Source organism: Ailuropoda melanoleuca, chromosome 6 (genome assembly GCF_002007445.2).
Source record: "Ailuropoda melanoleuca isolate Jingjing chromosome 6, ASM200744v2, whole genome shotgun sequence".
Taxonomy (NCBI): Eukaryota; Metazoa; Chordata; class Mammalia; order Carnivora; family Ursidae; genus Ailuropoda; species Ailuropoda melanoleuca.
The window spans coordinates 130,940,978-130,960,157 of NC_048223.1; the positions used below are offsets into that span (position 1 = coordinate 130,940,978).

Genomic DNA, 19,180 nt, shown 5'->3' on the forward strand with positions numbered 1-19,180 from the left:
ATATAGGTAATTAAAACTAGAAATTACTAGAAATAATATTACTAGAAATAAAAGGGAAAGGAATCTTAGGTGTGATCAGGACTAAGATTGGAATGAATCTAATTACATAAATGAGTTTTAATATCATAAGTAAAATTAGTACAAAATTAGAATTTGATTTTCTCTTTGTTAGAAGGACAAAGGTTTTTTGGACGACTGGCTGCTCTTGATAAGAGATTATGAAAGCTTTTTCTCTGCCTTTTTCAGTAATCTGCCTAGAAGAAATGAAGACCTTGCATCTTGTCAAAAAATAATTTCCTGCGTTTCATGATCAGGCCTTTTGGTTACTCATGAAAGCTAACTCTTCTCTATTAAAAGATCTAAGGTCTTTTATTTTTGTGGGTTTTTAAAAAATTTTCTATATTTGCCTATGAAACGTTTGTTACTATGGTAAATGGATAACTTATTACTTCACTTAATATTTGACTAAGTGTCTTAAAACCTTTTGACATTGTTTGACAAACTTCCAAAAATCAAGTTCTAAATCCTTTTGAACTCAGATTAACTTTGGGATTTTCCAGAGTGTCTCTGGAAAAATCACACCAAAAAATTATTTTCCGTCCTTATAGAAGGGAGATGTTAAACTAATTAGGCTTATTTGATATGTTAAATGACATGGGAAATATTGCCAAATCGTAAGTAATACTAAGCTTTCTTTATGTTGTATTTGTGTATAAGTGTTCAAGAAATTTTACGAAATTCCTGAAGTCTGATATATCTCGGTATAATGTTAATTGTACACGGATAATACCCTTTTTCTAGTCATTATGTTAAAATGGCGTATGTCACAAAAGAAAACAAATTGTCCTTGTTGATTCCATTATCAGGAACTCTCATCAGATCTCTGAACAATGGACTTTTTAAAAAGTCTTTTTCACATTTATTTTAGTTACTGTTTTTTTTTTTTTTAAAGATTTATTTATTATTTGAGAGAGAGAGCGAGCACAGGGGAGGGACATAAGGAGGGAGAATCTTTTTTTTTTTTTTTTTTTTAAGATTTTATTCATTTGACAGAGAGAGGAGAGAGCACAAGCCAGGGGGAGCAGCAGGCAGAGGGAGAGGGAGAAGCAGGCTTCCCGCTGAGCGAGGAGTCTGATGCAGGGCTCAGTCCCAGAACCCTGAGATCACGAGCTGAGCCAACGCAGACACTTAACCCACTGAGCCACCCAGGCACCCTGAGAGTTACTGTTTTGCTCTGATACTTTTTTTTCTAGTTAGACCAGGGTTTCATTGCTCGAGTACACAGATTTAATGCAACCAGAGGCTGTGGATGACCTATTTCCAAGTACGGGTGGGGACTCGTTTGGTCTTAAGATATCAAGCCAACTGGTAAATACACTTTTCAGGAATCACTCGGAATTTAGCATCCTTATCCTTTCTGTTCCTCTCAAGATGCTATGAAACAGCAATAGCTTTCTTGCTCAATTGGTACAGATCCTCAGGAAAATCAGGAGCAAGTCTTTCGGATCTAAGAATTCTCGAGGTTTTACTGCCTGTCACAAAACATACGTATGCAACACCATGTGAGTGTCTCAGGGTCACACTGATTTCTGAGTCAGGCCCTTCCTGGCCAGTTTGTCCAGCTGCTCCTTCCGGGCATCAGATGTCAACTTCATACAGGTGGGGATATTGCAGCACTAAGGCAGAGCCGACTGGGGCAGGCCCTTCCCGGGGTGTGCCTGCGCCCCAGGAGAGTGGCAGTCAGGCAGCAAAAAATACTTGGATACTTTGCAAAGGTGTTCCTGCAAAAGTATTTCATTTTCAGGGTGATTCGAGGAAAGGACTTTGGACAAGCACAGGTTTCTGACAACTTTAAGATCATAAAACTGAACTGGATAAGAGTTTCCAGAACTGATGGAAAAAACTGGATTCAAGCAGAACAAGAATTAATTATATGGGACCGAATGAACTGAGGCGAGTGATTACGATCTTTATGAAACAGTGCTTATTCTCTGATGTTTTGGTCTTCCAGATTTAAGGAAACCTTTTCTCTCAAGCTATCTATGACTTAAAACAATTTGATAAAGTACACCTCTGTAAACAAAGATAAAATATTTACTCTGTCTCCCTACCTGTCCCCTCCAGACTTCTGAAATGCTTTTGAGTATTTTTTTATGGCAATAGTTATTTGCATAGGCCTATAACAATCTGTTCTTGTAACAGGACACAACTGACAACATTGGTTATGTTACCAAGGCTTAGACTGGATTATCATATTTGAAAAAGATGCACATAGACTCAAATATGGCCAGGCAGTTTTAAGGAACTAGAATTGACTTTCCAGAGCCAATAAAGCCCCTTGGGGAAAAAAAAATCAACCTGGTACCTTGTTTAAAAGGTACCAGCAAAGCAGTCTTTTGTAACAGCTTATATGTTCCATCACTATTCTCGCTACACTTATGTAAATAATCATGTAAATAATCAGGCCAAATTTAATGCAAACAAACTACTTTTACTATGATTATCTTTCGTAAAAAAATGAGGGCGAATGTAGAGAGAAAAATTACATTTGCACTTCTGTCGACATGGAGACATCTAGTCCTGTCAATTGTCTTTGAGATTTTGTTATATACCTGTTCAACTGGACTGAATCCTGAATTCTTCTGGTTTCCTCAAATACCTGGCGAGGATTCACCAAACTAACATTTCTAATTTTCTCCCACCTTGATGAGGATCCACTAAGAACAAGGCCCCCGTGAATCTCCTCTGAAGGGCCAAGACCAGCTCCTCACTGAAGTTCACGGACTTGAACCTTGGATACACGTGTCACAGCTGAAGAGGGCTGCGCCTCCCATCAGGTCCTGGAGACCCTGGAGACCTCTAATCAAATGCGCGAGGAAGAGAAGCAGTGGACATCGAGGTAGACTGCTTCCTCCCAAGAGGCCAGATCGATACTCCATCCTTGAACTAAACGTCAAACCCTCTCTTCCTCTTCCTTCCTGTGCTCTGGCACGGGCCTGGGAAGATAATGCCGTCACGTGTATCTCCCAGGCCACTGCTGATGCAGGTAACCTCGACCTCAGAACATGTTACTTCAGGCTGAATGCTCTGAACCCCTAACTGACCGCTGGCATCATCAGGCAAATGTAACAATCCCCGTGAATGAATCCATTTGCAGCCACCTCCACGGGAAGTCTGTGCCCTCACAGGGTCTGCCTCTGTCTGTCTGGTGGGGTTCTCACTCTCCCTGGTCCATGAATGCCTAGACAGTGGGCATGACCGAACAGTACCCCTCGGGTTATCTAATGTTGTCGTAACTGTTCACAGACTGAGACAACAAGCTGGTCAACTTCCCTGAGTTTACACCATTGAGATAAAAAGGTCAACCAGAGGGCATTCATAATTCGAAATTAGCTTCTGTGGGTAGGTCACCGTTTCCTTGGAGTGCAGATGAGGCTGTGACCCGGAACAACACCTTAACTCATGAACACGTTGAGTAATCTGGCGCTGAAACAATGCCTGACCAGCAAAAATGCTTAGACTTTCTGGCCAAAGTTATGCTTAGTAATAGGAGAGTCTTTGATTATCTTTTAGCTGAACAAGATGTCTATACTGGGGACACCACCACCTGCTGCATCTGGAGCATGACTTCTGGAGAAACTGGAACTCAGTTATGTAAGATCACTGAGCAAGCCACTTGGGTTAAAAATGTGACTCTTTTAAGGGCACCTGGGTGGTTCAGTCGGTTAAGCGTCTGCTTTTGGCTCAGGTCATGATCTCAGGGTCCTGGGATTGAGCCCGTGTCGGGCTCTCCACTCAACGGAGTCTGCTTCTCCATTCATGCTCGCTCTCTAATAAATAAATAAAATCTTTATTTTTTTAAAAAGATTTTATTTATTTATTTGACAGAGAGAGACAGCCAGCGAGAGAGAGAACACAAGCAGGGGGAGTGGGAGAGGAAGAAGCAGGCTTCCAGCGGAGGAGCGTGATGTGGGGCTCGATCCCAGAATGCTGGGATCAACGCCCTGAGCCGAAGGCAGACACTTAGCAACTGAACCACCCAGGTGCCCCTAAATAAAATCTTTAAAAAAAAAAAAAAAGGTGACTTTTTCATCAATCAAATGGAATATACTAATTACAAAACCATCCAGATTTTGCAGGTGAAGAGACATACAGATAGCTTCAGAGGAAAGGTTTCTTTGATTCTGGGAGGATGGCACTGTTTCAAACAAGAAGTCGTAAAAATCATAATCACCCGCCTTAGTTCGTTCAGTCCCATGTAATTAATTCTTGTTCTCCTTGAATCCAGGTGTTCCATCAGTTCTGGAAACTCTTAATCAGTTCAGCATTATGGTATTCTCACTTTGGTTGTCAGAAACCTCTGCTTGTCCAAAGTCCTTTCCTTGCATCTCCTTCAGGATGAAATACTTTTGCAGGAACGCCTTTGCAAAGTATCAGAGAAAAGCAATAACTCTCATAAATAAATGACAAAAGACTTTTTAAAAGATCCATTGTTAGGGATCAGATGAGAGCTCCCTATGAAGGAATTGACAAGGAAATCTGTTTTTTTTCTGTGACATATAACATTTTAAGATAATAACTAGAATCCTGACTGATAACATTATAGCAGAACAGGTCGGATTTCTAGGAATTTCAAGGAGAATCATGGGTCACTGTAAAACAATACTCAGTTATCCTGTAACCACAGGACAGACTGAAGACACTGACAGAAAGTACCTTAGCTCTTTTAATAGACAACACCTGCTTTTTTAAGTACCCAAAGACCTCGTAAAGACAGAGGAAGTTATTTGGCAAGATGAAATCTTTGTTTTCTAGGCATTTTACTTAGAAGGTAAAGAAAAATCTTTTATAATCTTATTAAGAACAGACCAAGAGTTCAAGAAAACTTTGTCCTTTTAACACAGAGAAAACCAAATTCTAATTTCGCACCACATTAGTTTTGATATTAGAATTCATTTAGTTTATTTAAATTTATTCCAATATTAACCAGCCCTCCCCATGCATAAAATCCCTTTCAAGGATTCCTTTTCTATAAACTTTTGACAATTTTCTTTTTCTTCTATAAAAATATATCTCCATTTCTCATACCGTCTTTTACTGAAAAAACACATCCTACTTTCCTTCCATACAGAGATGTTTCCCTTAGTATTTCTCGTGACTTAAAAAATATATTACAACGTTTGGGGCACCCGGGAGGCTCAATTGTTTCAGTGTCTGCCTTTGGCTCAGGTCATGATCCAAGGGTCCTGGGATCAAGCCCCACATAGGGTTCCTCACTCAGTGGGGAGTCTGCTTTTCCCTCTCCCTCTGCTGCTCCCCCTGCTTGTGCTCTCTCCCTCTGTCAACTAAATAAATAAAATCTTTAAATAAAAATTAAAAAAATATATATATTACAATGTTAAACCATAAAACCTTAATTTTTAGTGAAAATAAACAAGTAAACAATTATGAACTGTCTTTTATATTAGCACCCTGTAGCTTGGCAAATTTTAAAATACTTTCATTATTTCTAGAAACATACACTTTCTCATAGAGAACTTCTCAGTGTGACACAGGACATGTTTACTACTGGACCCAGTTATCTTTAGCTCCTCTGCAAAAGGAAACCCGTGTTTACTAAATAATGCATTAGTATGTTATCTTATTTAGAAATGATCTAGATACTTAATGACTGTCCATTATGTAATTTAACTTAGCGAAACTTTAAAGTCTTAGGTTACTAAACAGATTAGGGGAAACTATTTAAAAAGTTCACCTAAACACTTTTTTATCCTACTTACATCTATTTACTTGCTCTTAATTATGTTTAGAAACTTGATGAGATGTGACAAAGTCAGACATCATCCCAAGCTATGTTTCTTTTTCTAATGTATTTATTCCATACTGTATAATATTTGTAGGCTGTATAGTCTATTTTTTTTAAAGATTTTATTTATTTGAGAGAGCACAAGTGGGGAGGCGGGGGAGAGACAGAGGGGGAGAGAGAGAAGCAGGCTCCCCACTGAGCAGGGAACCCATATCTGGTCTCAATCCCAGGACCCTGGGATCATGACCTGAGCTGAAATCAGATGCTTAACTGACTGAGCCACCCAGGCCCCTCCCAAGCTATGTTTCTTGATGACAAATTCTGTAAGAGATAACAAGGATTTATTTGATTAATAAAACCAGGTAGAAGTTGTGTGTCCAACATTGTGGATAACTCTAAAGTCATGCCTATTTTAATTAAACCAACAAACTTAAATTGGTTTTAATACTGAATAACTTCCCAGATCCTCGGAACCTAAAAAGCATTTGGGTTAGTTTCAAATAGAATTTTCAGAATTTTGGGGGCGCCTGGGCGGGTGATCGGTTAAGCGTCTGCCTTTGGCTCGGGTCGTGATCCCAGGGTCCTGGGATCGAGCCCCATGTTGGGCTCCCTGCTCAGCGGGGAGTCTGCTTCTCCCTCTGCCTCTGTCCCTCCCCTCCACTTCTGCTCTCTCTCAAATAAATAAATAACATCTTAAAAAGGAATTTTTAGAATTGTTATGAATACTGAATCTATATAAGCACTTATTTGTTTAAGCTAATTAAATACAGCTCTCTTACAAATTAACTTTGGCAATATCATCCAGAGTTAGAAAAATACCACACATCTGTAAGACATATGTATGGATACATAGAAACATACAGATAGACGTGAACAGAGACCTTGTAGCTTCATTTTGATATTACTGCCACGAATCAGGTACAATAATACAAAACTCGCAAGTTATAAAAGAACAGATGGATCAAATTAAGGTTACCTGCTTGGATGGCTAAGCCTTTTTCTATTAATATTTATGGAGAAGACGCTCGACATTTGTATTTTTCCTTGACAAGTAACCTGTGGAAGATGTGGAGCAGTTTGTATTTTTTTAAAAGTCTCTCCCTCCCCTTTTCTCTTCCTTTAGGTAAGAATTACCTCCCTTAAGTTTGTACTTTAAAGAGGTGGCCGAGAAAAGAGTTAACATTTATCCCTCAAAGGCACAGGGAAAGAATCTACCTTCCTGCAAGAAGGATTCTGGTTCCTAAGGACAATACTTAGGAGCCTTTTGAGGTAAATAAGGGAGGTTTTGATATGGGGAAGAAGGATGGGTTGACTGAATTGTTTCTGGGCTGTTTTCTAGGGTTGCCAAGATTTGTGAGGTAAGGATAGCTGTTCTTTCTTCCTCAAAGACGTGGGCCTGATGTTGCCTAAGTGAATTAACATCTCAGGTTGATCCGCCCATCCAACTACATTATCCTTAGTTTGCCTTTTTTAAAATAAAGATTTTATTTATTTGAGAGAGAGAGAGAGTGCGAGTGGGGGAAGAAGCTGAGGGAGAGGGAGAGAGAATCTCCAGCAGACTCCCCACTGAGCGCAGAGCCAGGTGCGGGCCTCCATCTCTGGCCTGAGATCACAACCTGAGCCAAAATCAAGAGTCTGACGCTTAACCGCCTTACCACCCAGGAGCCCCTAGTTTGCTTTTATATATCAGGGAGATTTCCAACTAAGATGGAAGTCAAAAGATTTCTATGTTCTAGATTTAAGAGTTGTCTGCCTTAGGAATGTTTCTAGTAAATTTTGCACAAAGGCCTCAGAAGGTTTTTCTTTCCCTCTGGGTATATTTAGCTTAGGGAAGAGACCTAAAAAAAAAAAAAATTCTATCGGGCTCTGAATATCACCTTCCAATCTGGCCAACTTTCTTATCGTAGAGTCATTAAATCCTTCCAAATGTCTTGTCAGGTTTCGGCCAGGACAAAGAGTCAGTAACTGTGGCAATACTACACCACCTCATGGACTCTCGGACTTTAGAGGGTATAAACACTTGAGTCACTCCCAAAGGTCAATAACCAGTGTGCTGCACTGAGAAAGAAAGGGACGCTGTGAAATGTATTTCTCTCTACCAGCCAGTGCACCCAGAGATCCAGGAGAGCTGAGTCTGGTTAGAAGCGTCCCCCTTCGCTGGCTTGTCTGGCTTTTCCAGGGTCCCATCTGTAGCTCTGGTAATTACCAGAATTTAGCAAGATTTTTCACTAATTTAGGGGCACCTGGGTGGCTGAGGCAGTCAAGTCTTTGGCTCAGGTCATGATCCCAGGGTGCTGGGATTAAGTTCTGCATCGGGATCCTGCTCCAAGGGGAGCCTGCTTCTCCCTCTGCCTCTGCCCGCCACTCCCCTGCTGTGCTCTCTGTCAAATAATAAAATCTAAAAAAAAATAAAAAAAGAATAAAAAGATTTTCCACTAATTTTTAGTGTCCCTTGGCTGTTTAAGGGGAATAAGTTACCAGTCTACTGAAATTCCCTCATAGTCTCCTCAACTCTGGGAGGGACCCCTAAGGGGCCCTCCTTTAAGAGCAGATATCCAGGTGTCTGTAAAGTCATTCACTAGGCCAACTTTTGTTTACAGTCCGGTAAAGACAATTCAGAGAGAATACTACTGGAACGAGTACTCCATTAAAGGAGGATGGAGGGAAGAAGTAAGAGTACTTAGTTTTTATTAGCCTTTTGAAATGAGTCTTTTAATGAAGCTATTTGGGAATTTTGAAGATTTTTGGAGGCTGCTGCCTGTCAGTTAAAATGGGTATCCCCGTTCTGTTTGCAATTTGGGAATCCTTGCTGCCAAGGGCACTTCCTAAGTGATCTTAGTTCATTGCAACATTCCTCATGATGGCCATTGCGATTCCAGGCTGAGTTAGATTTTGCCGTTTGTATAGACGTCTGCAGCTTCGGGGACTGTAGTCCTTCCACACAAAGTAAGCAGGTGTGCCAGAGGTGGTGTGCCTAATGCTTTAGAATGCAGGGACCCCGTTTCTTTCTGCCGGGCTCCATCTACAGAGAACAAGACAAGCCTGTGCACGCCTTGCTACAGGCGCAGGAAGCGGGTGATGTCACCGCGTCCTGGCCAAGAGAAGGCCTGTGCGCAATTCCAGCCTTTCCCAACGTGGAACCTGGGCTCGGGAAAGGGGCTGAAGCAGCAGACCTCAACCAATGGGGCTGTAGCTGCCACCGGGCCAGAACCAAGGTAAGGGTTCCAGTCAAATGGGGGCCTGGGGTCCAAAGTGCCTGCAGGTCCTGATGTGGAGAACAAAGGCAAAAGGAAATGTAGATAAAATTCAATGTCCTTACCTCCTGCAGCCCCCGGACAAGTACTTGAGGCAGGCAGAGTAGAACATTCCTCCAGGAAACTCCCCACTGTCTTCCTGGTAATGCTTTGCTAGAGGCAAAAACAACCTTAGCTTGACAATAGGGAGGCCTCCAGGAGCCTGGGAGTCTTAAGACAGGGCAATCTTTTTGAACACTTCCTTTGTCTGTACTCCCCCAACTGGAAAGTCTATAACCGATGGCTCTTCACAATCCCAGGGCAGCTCTTTCTGCCCAAGGGTCCTGTCCTGGAGTTTGAACAGAACCACCTCTTTTGCACTGAGAATGTCTCAAGAATTCTGTCTTGACCATTGGCTCTCGGACCTCACATAAAATCACATCAGTGCTCAGTGTGGAGCTACTGATTCCAACAGATGGGGAACTTCTGGGAAGCAAGTGAGACCAGGAGCTCAATGCAAGGAGAGCAGAGCCCAGAACTGAGGGAGGCTTTCCCAGGCCCTTTGGAAAGGCGAGGAAGAGAACTGAGAAAGGGGTCCACGAGCGCCACGGCTGTGTTTCTTGTGCTCCCTGACTGCCTTCAGCAGTGCGCTTCAGAGCCCACCGTGACTGCCACCAAGTCTGTTACATAACAATTCTGGGCTCCCAGCTGGCTCAGTGGTGGAGCATGTGACTCTTGGATCTTAGGGTTGTGAGTTCAAGCCCTACATCCGGTGTAGAGGTTACTTAAAAATAAAATCTCAAAAAAAAAAATCCACAATAATTCAACTGAGTGTGTTTTTGAGCTCTAATTGGCCTTACTGAATGATTCATGAATCGGGCAGCACCCTATCTAGCAACAGAAAGGAGCTCCATAGGGCTACAAAAAGGAAAAGTTTTTAAATGCAGGACAAGGCAATTGCAAACAACAAAAAAAAAAAGGATTATTTCAGGGAGGGTCACCTCCTTGGGAAAAGGGTCTCATTAGTGGATTACCTCACTGGTGCAGGCTGGGAAGTTCCAGAATGACCGATTAAGACTACCTCCCTGGGGAAGGTTGAACAGCAGTCAGGTTATGTATTAAGCCCTGGTTTGGGGAAGTGGGTCTAACACAAACCCTGAGGGTTTTCTTTGGAAAAGTGTGCTGTGCCTACGGGACGGCTCCCGGGACTTCGGTTAATATCATCTTAATATCATCGTTTCCCTGAGATACTGGGAGAGACACCCCGAGGGAGAAGTGCTGAGTGGTCGTGAGGTGACTGGCTTGTGAGGGCAGAAACACGGTTCTTTTACGTACTTGGTCCTGAAGGCACAGCAGAGGAACAGGGTATTTTGTTACCTGGAAGGCGCTGAGAGCTGTCTTCCCATGCCTCCAGCCTCCAGCCTCCAGCCTCCAGCCTCCAGCCTACACAGCCCCTCCCGCCGGCCCCCCAGCCCTGAGCAACCAGGCCCACCTCTTTTCCAGAGCTATTGCCGGGTTGTTCCTGGAAAGAAGTCTCCTTTCCCAATGCCTCTCCTGAAGGTGGAGCTGTCACCAAGGGAGGCCACCACCTGCTCTCCCAGGACTGTTTGAGGGCCGGGGTCCGCGCTGACTCGTCCAGCTGATGGGGCGCAGGGTCCTCCTGCTTCTCGGCTGCGGCTGGAAGGCCGTGTCCCGCTGAGGAGTTGCCAGCCACCCGGCCACCCGGGAGCGGGCCCCAGTCGGTGTCCTGGGCACCTGCTCCGGGCGGCCGCTTGCCGAGGGGCTGGAAGGGGTCTCGCTCAGGCTCCCTGTAGTCATCCGAGTACTCCGGCGTCTCCTCTGCGCCCCGCTCTTTGCCTAAGAAGGGCAGGTCCTTTCTGATATCCTCGGGTGAGTCCCCCCAGAGCCCGGAGGGGGCGCCCCTGTTGAGCATCAGCTCCCCGTAGTCCAGCAGCTGCGCGGGCCTCTGGGCCGGCCTGAGCACAAAGGTGAGGTAGGACCCGATGGAGCCCATCTTCCTGGGCTCACAGCTCCGCGAGCGGGGACAGCTCACCAGGTAGCAGCGGCCCTCAAACCACCAGGCCAGGTCGCAGCTGGCCAGGTCACAGCACGCGGCCGTGCAGTCCGCCACGGGGGTGGTCTGAGGCACCCGCATGATTCTGGTCGTTTCCAGGTTCGGGGAAATGATGGCATTGGCGTACGTCCTCCCCTCGCTGCACGGGCTACAGGCCCCACCTGCAAACAACGCAGTCTCAGATGAGGAAGGGAGGCAAGCCCTGTCCGCAAGCGCATCAACACCCGGCGTGTCCGTCAGGAAGTCCCCTGTGTTATCTCACGGTCCCTCCCTCGCCGCACCTGTCCACCCTTCATCCTCCCGTCCTTCACCCCGACCCGTCTGTCCTGAGATTCACCTGCCTGCCCACTGGACCCTCCAGCCTCTCTCTTCACGTTCTTTCATGGAGTGAACAGAAGTGTTCTTTTCCATCTGTGTACTGCTTTTATATTGTTAATGATATTTTGGTCCTCACCCAAAATTCAGTTATAAAGGTTTACATTAGACGACATATTATTTCTGTTAAACTGCTTTTTTTTTTTTTTAATTTCACAGATTATTCTGCTGATAGGTCAACTGACAGGGAAATATCAAAGGAGAGAAAAACTCATTCTCAATACAGGTCTGTATTTTGGGGTTTTTAAAAAGATTTTTACTTGACAGAACATAAGCGGGGGGGTTGGGAGGACCAGAGGGAGAGGGAAAAGCAGGCTCCCCGCTGAGCAGGGAGCCCGATGACAGGGGACTCAATTCTAGGACCCTGGGTTCACGACCTGAGCCAAAGGCAGACCCTTCACCGACAGAGCCACCCGGGCGCCCCTATAACAACCAGCGTTCATCAGATTCTAAACAGCTACAAATATTTCCAGGCGGCAAACAGGGCAGGTATGAGGGCGGCGCTTCCCCCGAGCTCTGCAGACACAGTGGTGCCCACAAGACAAAATGACAGCAACTGAGACTTTCAGAACCGTCCGCAGCAGACTGCCATTCCCTGAAATCCAGGGGCAAAGTCACTTCTGTTCTTTATTTGTTGGTAGAGATCTTTTTCCTAATGAGGGCTCGTCACTGACAATTTTATAAAGTACAGTTACTTTCCTCATAGCGACAATCAGAAAGCACTTCTACCTGGAGGGAAGCGAAGTGGGTAAACAGAGTGTAGGAGTCATGTCATTCGCACCTGTGTGCATGTGATCATCATTATAAATCTTCAAGGGTTGTCCAGTGCCAAACACTGACTCTGCAGGAAAGTCTAATTGGTCCAATTTAATAGGAATTAGATGTAATGGATATGTGTCTTTCCAAATGAATAAGCTACCAGCAAGCTACTTTAATTCAACTGAAAGGATATTTTCTCAAATGCAAATCTACTTAATAGTTTTAGCCTTTGATTTTCTAACAAAAAGCTTAATATCGGATATAGAGGGGGGAGAAAAACCTCCAGCTGAACGTAAAAAAAATAGCATCTCTAACTAAAACCAAGAGATGAAGGGTGTACAGCAGACAGTTAATCTCGGACTCCCACCTATACTCTCAAAAATATTGCTATACCACTACATCCCTGAGTGGCCATTAAATGAAGACCTAAGCTAGAAATTTCTCTCACACACGGTAGGATAGGCTTTATTTCCCTTGAAGTCTTTGGGACAGTTCGATCCATAGAAACTGCCATGTTTCATCTCTGGCGTTGGCCACTAGGCAGCCTAAAAGCCAACTTGTAAAACGGCGTCAGAAGCCACTGTCCAGAAGACAGGCTGTGATCCTAAAGCGAGTGAACTGTCTCAGTGGCTAAGGAGAACCTTCCATGGCAGAAGCCCTGGAAAAGTTTAAAGCAGTTTTCAGTCAGGTGGAGACTGTCATACACTTCTGGGGGTACAACATCCCTTTGTTCTGCAAAAAAATCACCTGGATGATCTGTATGGACAGACATACCTTATGCAGAGGTCTTAGTGCCCAATAAAGAAGTTTGCGAGGGTTTCCAACAACGAAACCATGCTTCCTTTGGGCCAAGTGGCCATAATTACTTTAGACTCTATCAGACTGACTCAAAAAAAGCTCGTGAAGAGACCAGACAAGACTCACCCACGTCCGTACCCTCTACACTGTCCAGCCCCATCTGTGGACATAGTCACTCCATGACTGTTGACAAGTCGATGAAACCATTGGTTAGCATTTTGTCAAAGGTAGAGAGGAGAGAGAGGGAAGACAGGCAAATTGCAAATTATGTTACTAATAAAGTAACTCAGGAATTCTAAATTAATGGAAAAATCACAAGAAAAAGGCAAAAAGGAATGAAAAAGTGGGGATTTGAGAGAAGAAAAAAAAAAGTGCTCAAGCATTAGTAATCTGTGTGGGAATGACAGGGCTTTTCCAGTGGTAGCGTTTTCTGAAGGGGCCCCTGTATACAAGGGGGCTTACGGTAATTCAGCTGCTTCAGACCCCTGAGCCGCACCTGCCAGGCGTGCTGGTTCAGTAGGTCTGGATGCAGGTAAAACTGCATTTTAACAAGGGTCACTGTCAGTGTTAAAAAGAAAGAGGTCCAAAATGGAATCACTTATGTTAAGCCTCACTGAGATGACCTGATTGTAACGGCAGATTCAGCCTCTTCCAGGAGTGCGACTGAAACTCATCAGTCTGGAAAGTCCTGACCCTACTCCTGAGGTCATCTGCCTGCCTTCCCCTAAGGGAAGGTGACCTTGTCTACTTCTGCCTCTAAAATCCTTCCATTTTTTACAGCTCCTCAGAGCTCCCTCCCACCTTCTAGATGGAACGCTGCCCAAGTCATGAATCCTTGAATAAAGCTAATTAGATCTTTACGTTTACTCAGTGGAATTTCTGTTTTGTTTTGTTGTAACACAGGTAAGCCTCATGAGGGCTTCACCACACTTTGCTAATCCATGCACATCAAATCCGCTTCCCTGGCTTTATCTCTGCCCTCAGTCCTCTGTAAATTCATAGGGGCCCTCGCTGGCCTAGCCAGGACACGGATCACCAGAACTGCTGCTCACCAGTGATTTCGTGGGTATGTCCACAGTAAGCAAGCAGAGAAGAATATATGAAAATAAAGATTTATGGTGAGAGAGTGTGGTCATTTGCTTTCCAAAAAGATTGACTATGTAATTACTTTAAATAAATATATAAAGTTTTCCTAGTATACATAAAATGTGACTTTATCTTTTCAAAAGTTGTGATGACAATAAAAAACTATTTAAATTCCTGTTTTCAGAAAACCACTTGTGCAGGAGGTCTGCCTTTGTGCCTTTTATACGTAAAATAATTCTGTTGGAAAGCAAACACACAGCACCTCATTTCAGGATGATGTGAGTTGTTTTGTTTCTGTTTGTTTTTCTGTAAGTTCAGAGGTAGAAGGCAATGATTCATCAGTTGCATATAACACCCAGTGCTCATTACATCATGTGCCCTCCTTAATGCCCATCACCCAGTTACCCCATCTCCTCACCCACCTCCCCTTCTGCAACCCTTAGTTTGTTTCCTGAGATTAAGAGTCTCTTATGGTTTGTCTCCCTCTCTGATTTCATCTTATTTTATTTTTCCTTCCCTTCCCCTAGGTTCATCTGTTTTGATTCTGATCTGAGTCGTTTAAGCCAAATACAGGAAGCTCATGTGTGATGCTAGGGTCTCCAGGGTGATGGCTTCCTACCTGCAACAGTCGCCAGCAGCAGCAGTGAAGAGAGCACACTGGTAGAGAGTGTCATTCCGTCTCACACAGTGGATGGAGGCCGGCTTCCAAATAGACCCTGGGAGGCCTCTGGTGCAGGCTTCCTTTGATGTTTCTTAGGAACCGGATTTGGACTCAGAAACTTCAAAGGAAATAAAAAAGCAGACAGGAAGGAAGAAAAAGAATAGGTAAATGAGGAAACATACAAAATTATTTCTATGATTTATTCATGTCACTGGGAAGCCTGTCCTAATGCCACAGGGCCATATTCCAGGCAAACCATCTACCCTAAGTTTGTGCAAACAGAAAGTACAGTTCCTGAGATGAGGCAGAGGCTTCCATGCTTTTGTAGGGGCCAAGGGCAGGCAGCCCCAAAATGGGCCACTTTGGCATGAACACTATTTTGAATTAAAAGCAATCCAAACCCAGCAGATTCAGGAAAAGCTCTTTATCTCCTCTCAACTGCCTACTTGTACTAGGAAGAGAACTATTTCTTTAGAAGATTTATTGATTTATTGATTTGAGAGAGAAAGAGAGCACACACACACGTGTGCGCACGCACACACACAAAGGTGCAAGCAGGGGAAGGGGCAGAGAGGGAGAGTGAAAACCTCAAGCAGACTCCCCGCTGAGCACAGAGCCTGACATTAATCCCACAACCCTAAGATCATGATCTGAGCTGAAATCAAGGGTCTGATACTCATCCAACTGAGCCTCCCAGGAGCCCCGGGAAGAGAGACATTAACAAAGATTCCTCTTTACCTAAGAAACTTCTCTACATAATAGGGTACCCGTGGTTTCCAAACACCTGCCTTCCACCTTCCTGTCTTTCTCCCCTTGGTATTCTCAGACCCCTACCCCTCTCTTTAGCTCATCATATAAGCCTTGTTCTGCCTGTCTTTGGAATTTCCATGCCTGTGCGGATTCCCCATATATACACTATTAAATTTGATTCCCTCCTTGTTAATCAGTTTCCTGTCAATTTGACTCTTACTCAGCTAGAAGAACCTTAAAGGGCAGAGGAAATTCTTCATCTCCAATACTTGCTTCCCTTACAAACCCAAACCTATGAAATAAGATGAAATCAATCACACTACTATATTTTGTCAATTCTAATAGGTACATATTTTCATACTTGTACCACCCCTGAAATCAGGATGTCCTCAGCTGGCCAAGTGCTGGACAGGAAATAAATGCCATTACTTGTGCCTGCATATTGATTATGCAGAACTGGTATCAGAGGCTTGGAAGAAAGACAGTATGAAGCACTCTTTTAAGAAATATTGCATTCCCAATGCTCATGATGGTACACAGGCAATGTTGTGTGGGGAAAAACTCAGACAGCACTAACCACCTTAACAAATGATTCAGCAGATCAAGATTGTAGGGAACTTTAAGAATACCTTAATTTCTATTCACTTATAGTTCCTTTTTACTAATTCACAATGATGATTTATGATAAAAATCTATCCAAATAAATCTATTTCAATGTGCAGAAATTTTCTGACAAGAAAATGATGTGCTGTGAATAACTGACAGGATTTTTTTCTTCCTTAGTGGTATTTAAAATAATGATGCCTCTTATAATCACTACCATGGTAGAGTCAACAAATGTAACACTGGCACTTTTATTTTTGTCTGGCACTTTCTTCAATGTGATCTTCGTAACAACCCAGGCAATATTATTACCTCTGTTTTAAAAATGATGAGGGGCGCCTGAATAGCTCAGTTGGTTGAGCGTCTGACTCTTGATTTCAGCTCAGGTCATGATCTCAGGGTCATAAGATCAAGCCGCACAATAGGCTCCCCACTGGGCGTGGAGTCTGCTTGAGCTTTTCTCTCTCCCTTCCCTTCTGCCCTTCCTCCCTCAACCTCACTCTTAAAAAAAAAAAAAAGTTGAAATTGAAGCTCAAAAAAGTTCACTGAGGGGTGCATGGGTAGCTCAGTTGGTTAATCATCTGCCTTCAGCTCAGGTCACGATCCCAGGATCCTGGGATGAAGTCCCCCGTCAGGCTCTCTGCTCAGGAGGGACCCTGCTTCTCCCTCTCCCTTTGCCCCTCCGCATGCTTGTATTCTCTCTCTCTGTCAAATAAATAAAATCTCCAAAAAAAAAAAAAATGTCCACTGATTTGCCCAAGGCTGAAAAACCAGTACTAGTGTTACTGGTCATCACTAACTCAGGAAACAAATGGGTAAACCCTGGGCACTGCCTCAACTGTTCCCTCCCAGAGAATCTCAAGGATGCTAGACAAACTCGAACACACAGTTCCTGGCTGGGTTTTCCAACACTGCTGCTGAACAAATTCAGGTAAACTTACTGCAAGAGAAGCCAGTAACTCGAAAGAAGGGTTTGGAAAAGAGAATGGAAGAGACTTATTTTGGGTGCCCACAGCAGGTGGAGGTGGCAGGCTCAAGCCCTAACAACTGAGCTCTCTGCTGGCAAGAGAGACATCTTTTCATAGGGAAAGAGGGAGAGAGGAGGGGGTATGTGCAAGACAGTAGGTAGAGAGCATGTGATCGTAGATGGGGGTCAGAAGTTCAGCACACGATCATGGGCGGGGAAGGGGACGTGTGGAGTATGGAATTCTAGGCCTTACATCACTATTAGGGCTTTCCTGGCAGTTGGAATGTTCCAGTCATTGTAAAACATCTTCATCAATGCCTCAAGAATAAGAACAATGGGTTTCAGGTAGAGCATCAGTTAAGGGGTCTTGTCTATTTCTGGTTTTAACTGTTGGGGGTCTATGGTCGAGTAAGAGGACTAGCTGACACTAGGAGGTCTGGACTCCAAGTACTTGCTATTTCAAGTATGTAACAAAGGCTTCCAGGAGTAAGCACACCTGGATAAGGGCTTCCTAATGAGTGTGTCAGAAACTTGCTGGGGGTTACAGGTTGCTATGTTCTTGTAAACGAGATTGTCGCTCCAGTTCAAACCATTCTTACCCCACCCACACCTTTATTCCCTTCCCTTTCACACATACACTCAAGCCTTTTAGGAGAATACAAGACTCCTCGTCTTCCCTCCTCCCACCACCCTTTCTAGAAGCAACCCAGGACATTTAGAAATTTCAGAATGTAGGAGAAGGGGAGGAGGGATAACAAAGAGTGGGTTATGCCCTGACACAGGCCTCCTGGTCATCATTCAAGAGCAATGTGGTAATCTAGGGGACAGGAGAGGTTCAAACAACAAAACTAAAACAATTTCAAAATGAATTTGATGTCCTTCATTCAAGGGAAAACAATCCATGGATTGGGGGCATACAGTGTCTCGCAGTGACCGGAGCACTCTTCCCAAGGAGTGTGGGCAAGAGCAAATTCTACAGAGCACGAGGAGGAGCAGAATTTGTCACCCCAAAGCATGCCACTTTGGAGTGAAGATTATTTTGAGCTAAAGGTAATCAATACCCAGCAGATTCAGGAAAAATTCTATACCTCCCCCTCAATTGTCTACATTTACTTTGGAAAGGCAGCCACTTCCAGGAAGAGAGCTATTACTAGAGATAGCTTTTTACCTAAGAAACTTATCTGTATAACAAGGCAACCTTTGTTTCGAACATCCCCTTCTTTCCTGTAAATGGCCTTTCTCCCCTTTGTATCCCTAAATGGCTACTTTTTCCTTAACTCAGGATGTTATATAAGCCTTAACTACCTGGCTTGCTTTTTTGGGTCTCATATTCTCATATTTTTATGGGGCTCCCACACATAGGAAATTGGTTTTCCTCCTGTTGATCTGCCTTATGTCAGTTTGATTATTAGATCAGCCAAAGAATCTAGAAGGGTAGAAGGAAAATTTTTCTGCTCCTACAGGCATTAGAAGAGGCAACAAGAGAACAGGGCGTGACTGGCTAGGAGACGGGGGATTCCTTATAAGTCTAGCAGGAACTATTTTCTAGGGTAAGGTAAGCTTGCTAAAGCTGTCTGAAGACTGTGATTGGTGTATGTTAGTGTCCTTGACAGATGTTTCCATAAGTGCAGGCTGACTCAGGTTTAGATTTGCGATGGGCTGGGCCACTTGGGCAGCCTCCCTTTGTGGGTCCTCAGAACAAATTTACTTTACCAGAGGCACCTGGGAAGGACAAGGAGTCTACAAACAACACTGAACACAGCATTCTATGGAAGAAGGGTTTTAGAACTGCTACACCTTGCTTTTGAGTCTTCATCAGGAAACAACTCAAATCATGAGAATGCCTCTGTTCAACTTCACTGACAGCTCTGCCATCGACCCCTTGGAATAAGGCTGCTGCCCATCCTGCAACCATCACTGGCCCGTGCCCAGGGGAGGCAGAAGGGGGCCTCAAAAGGCCTAGTGTTACTGCGTTGACATAGACTAAGAGACCAGAAAGGAGTGAAGGTGACCTAAGGTAAAGTCAGCAGGTGGCCATAACACTTCTCCATGTCACAATAACAGAGGC

At 44.0% G+C, this 19,180-nt stretch overlaps 1 protein-coding gene and 1 long non-coding RNA gene across 6 annotated transcripts in view; one reads left to right on the plus strand and one right to left on the minus strand.

Moving 5' to 3' along the window:
• The window catches only part of KIAA0319 (KIAA0319 ortholog), a 74,520-nt gene extending 59,636 nt beyond the window's left edge, over positions 1-14,884 (minus strand). For all 3 annotated transcript variants that reach the window (XM_002915811.4, XM_034663508.1, XM_034663509.1), the window contains exons 1-2: positions 14,751-14,884; positions 10,532-11,274 (exon numbers count right to left, since the gene is read on the minus strand). In XM_002915811.4, the coding sequence (XP_002915857.1) occupies positions 10,532-11,274; positions 14,751-14,805 (798 nt within the window). In that variant the 5' untranslated portion in view covers positions 14,806-14,884. The remainder of the gene's footprint in view (positions 1-10,531; positions 11,275-14,750) is intronic.
• LOC109489078 lies at positions 427-14,786 on the plus strand. Of its 3 annotated transcripts, none has more exons than XR_004626334.1 (6): positions 427-674; positions 1,805-3,654; positions 6,930-7,075; positions 11,648-11,714; positions 14,316-14,409; positions 14,659-14,786. It is a non-coding gene; the product is annotated as an uncharacterized LOC109489078 (long non-coding RNA). The 3 variants fall into 3 exon arrangements; XR_002142016.2 differs by lacking the exon at positions 427-674 and having other exon boundaries at positions 1,233-3,046; positions 3,574-3,654; XR_002142015.2 differs by lacking the exon at positions 427-674 and having other exon boundaries at positions 1,233-3,654.
• Positions 14,885-19,180: the final 4,296 nt, after the last annotated feature.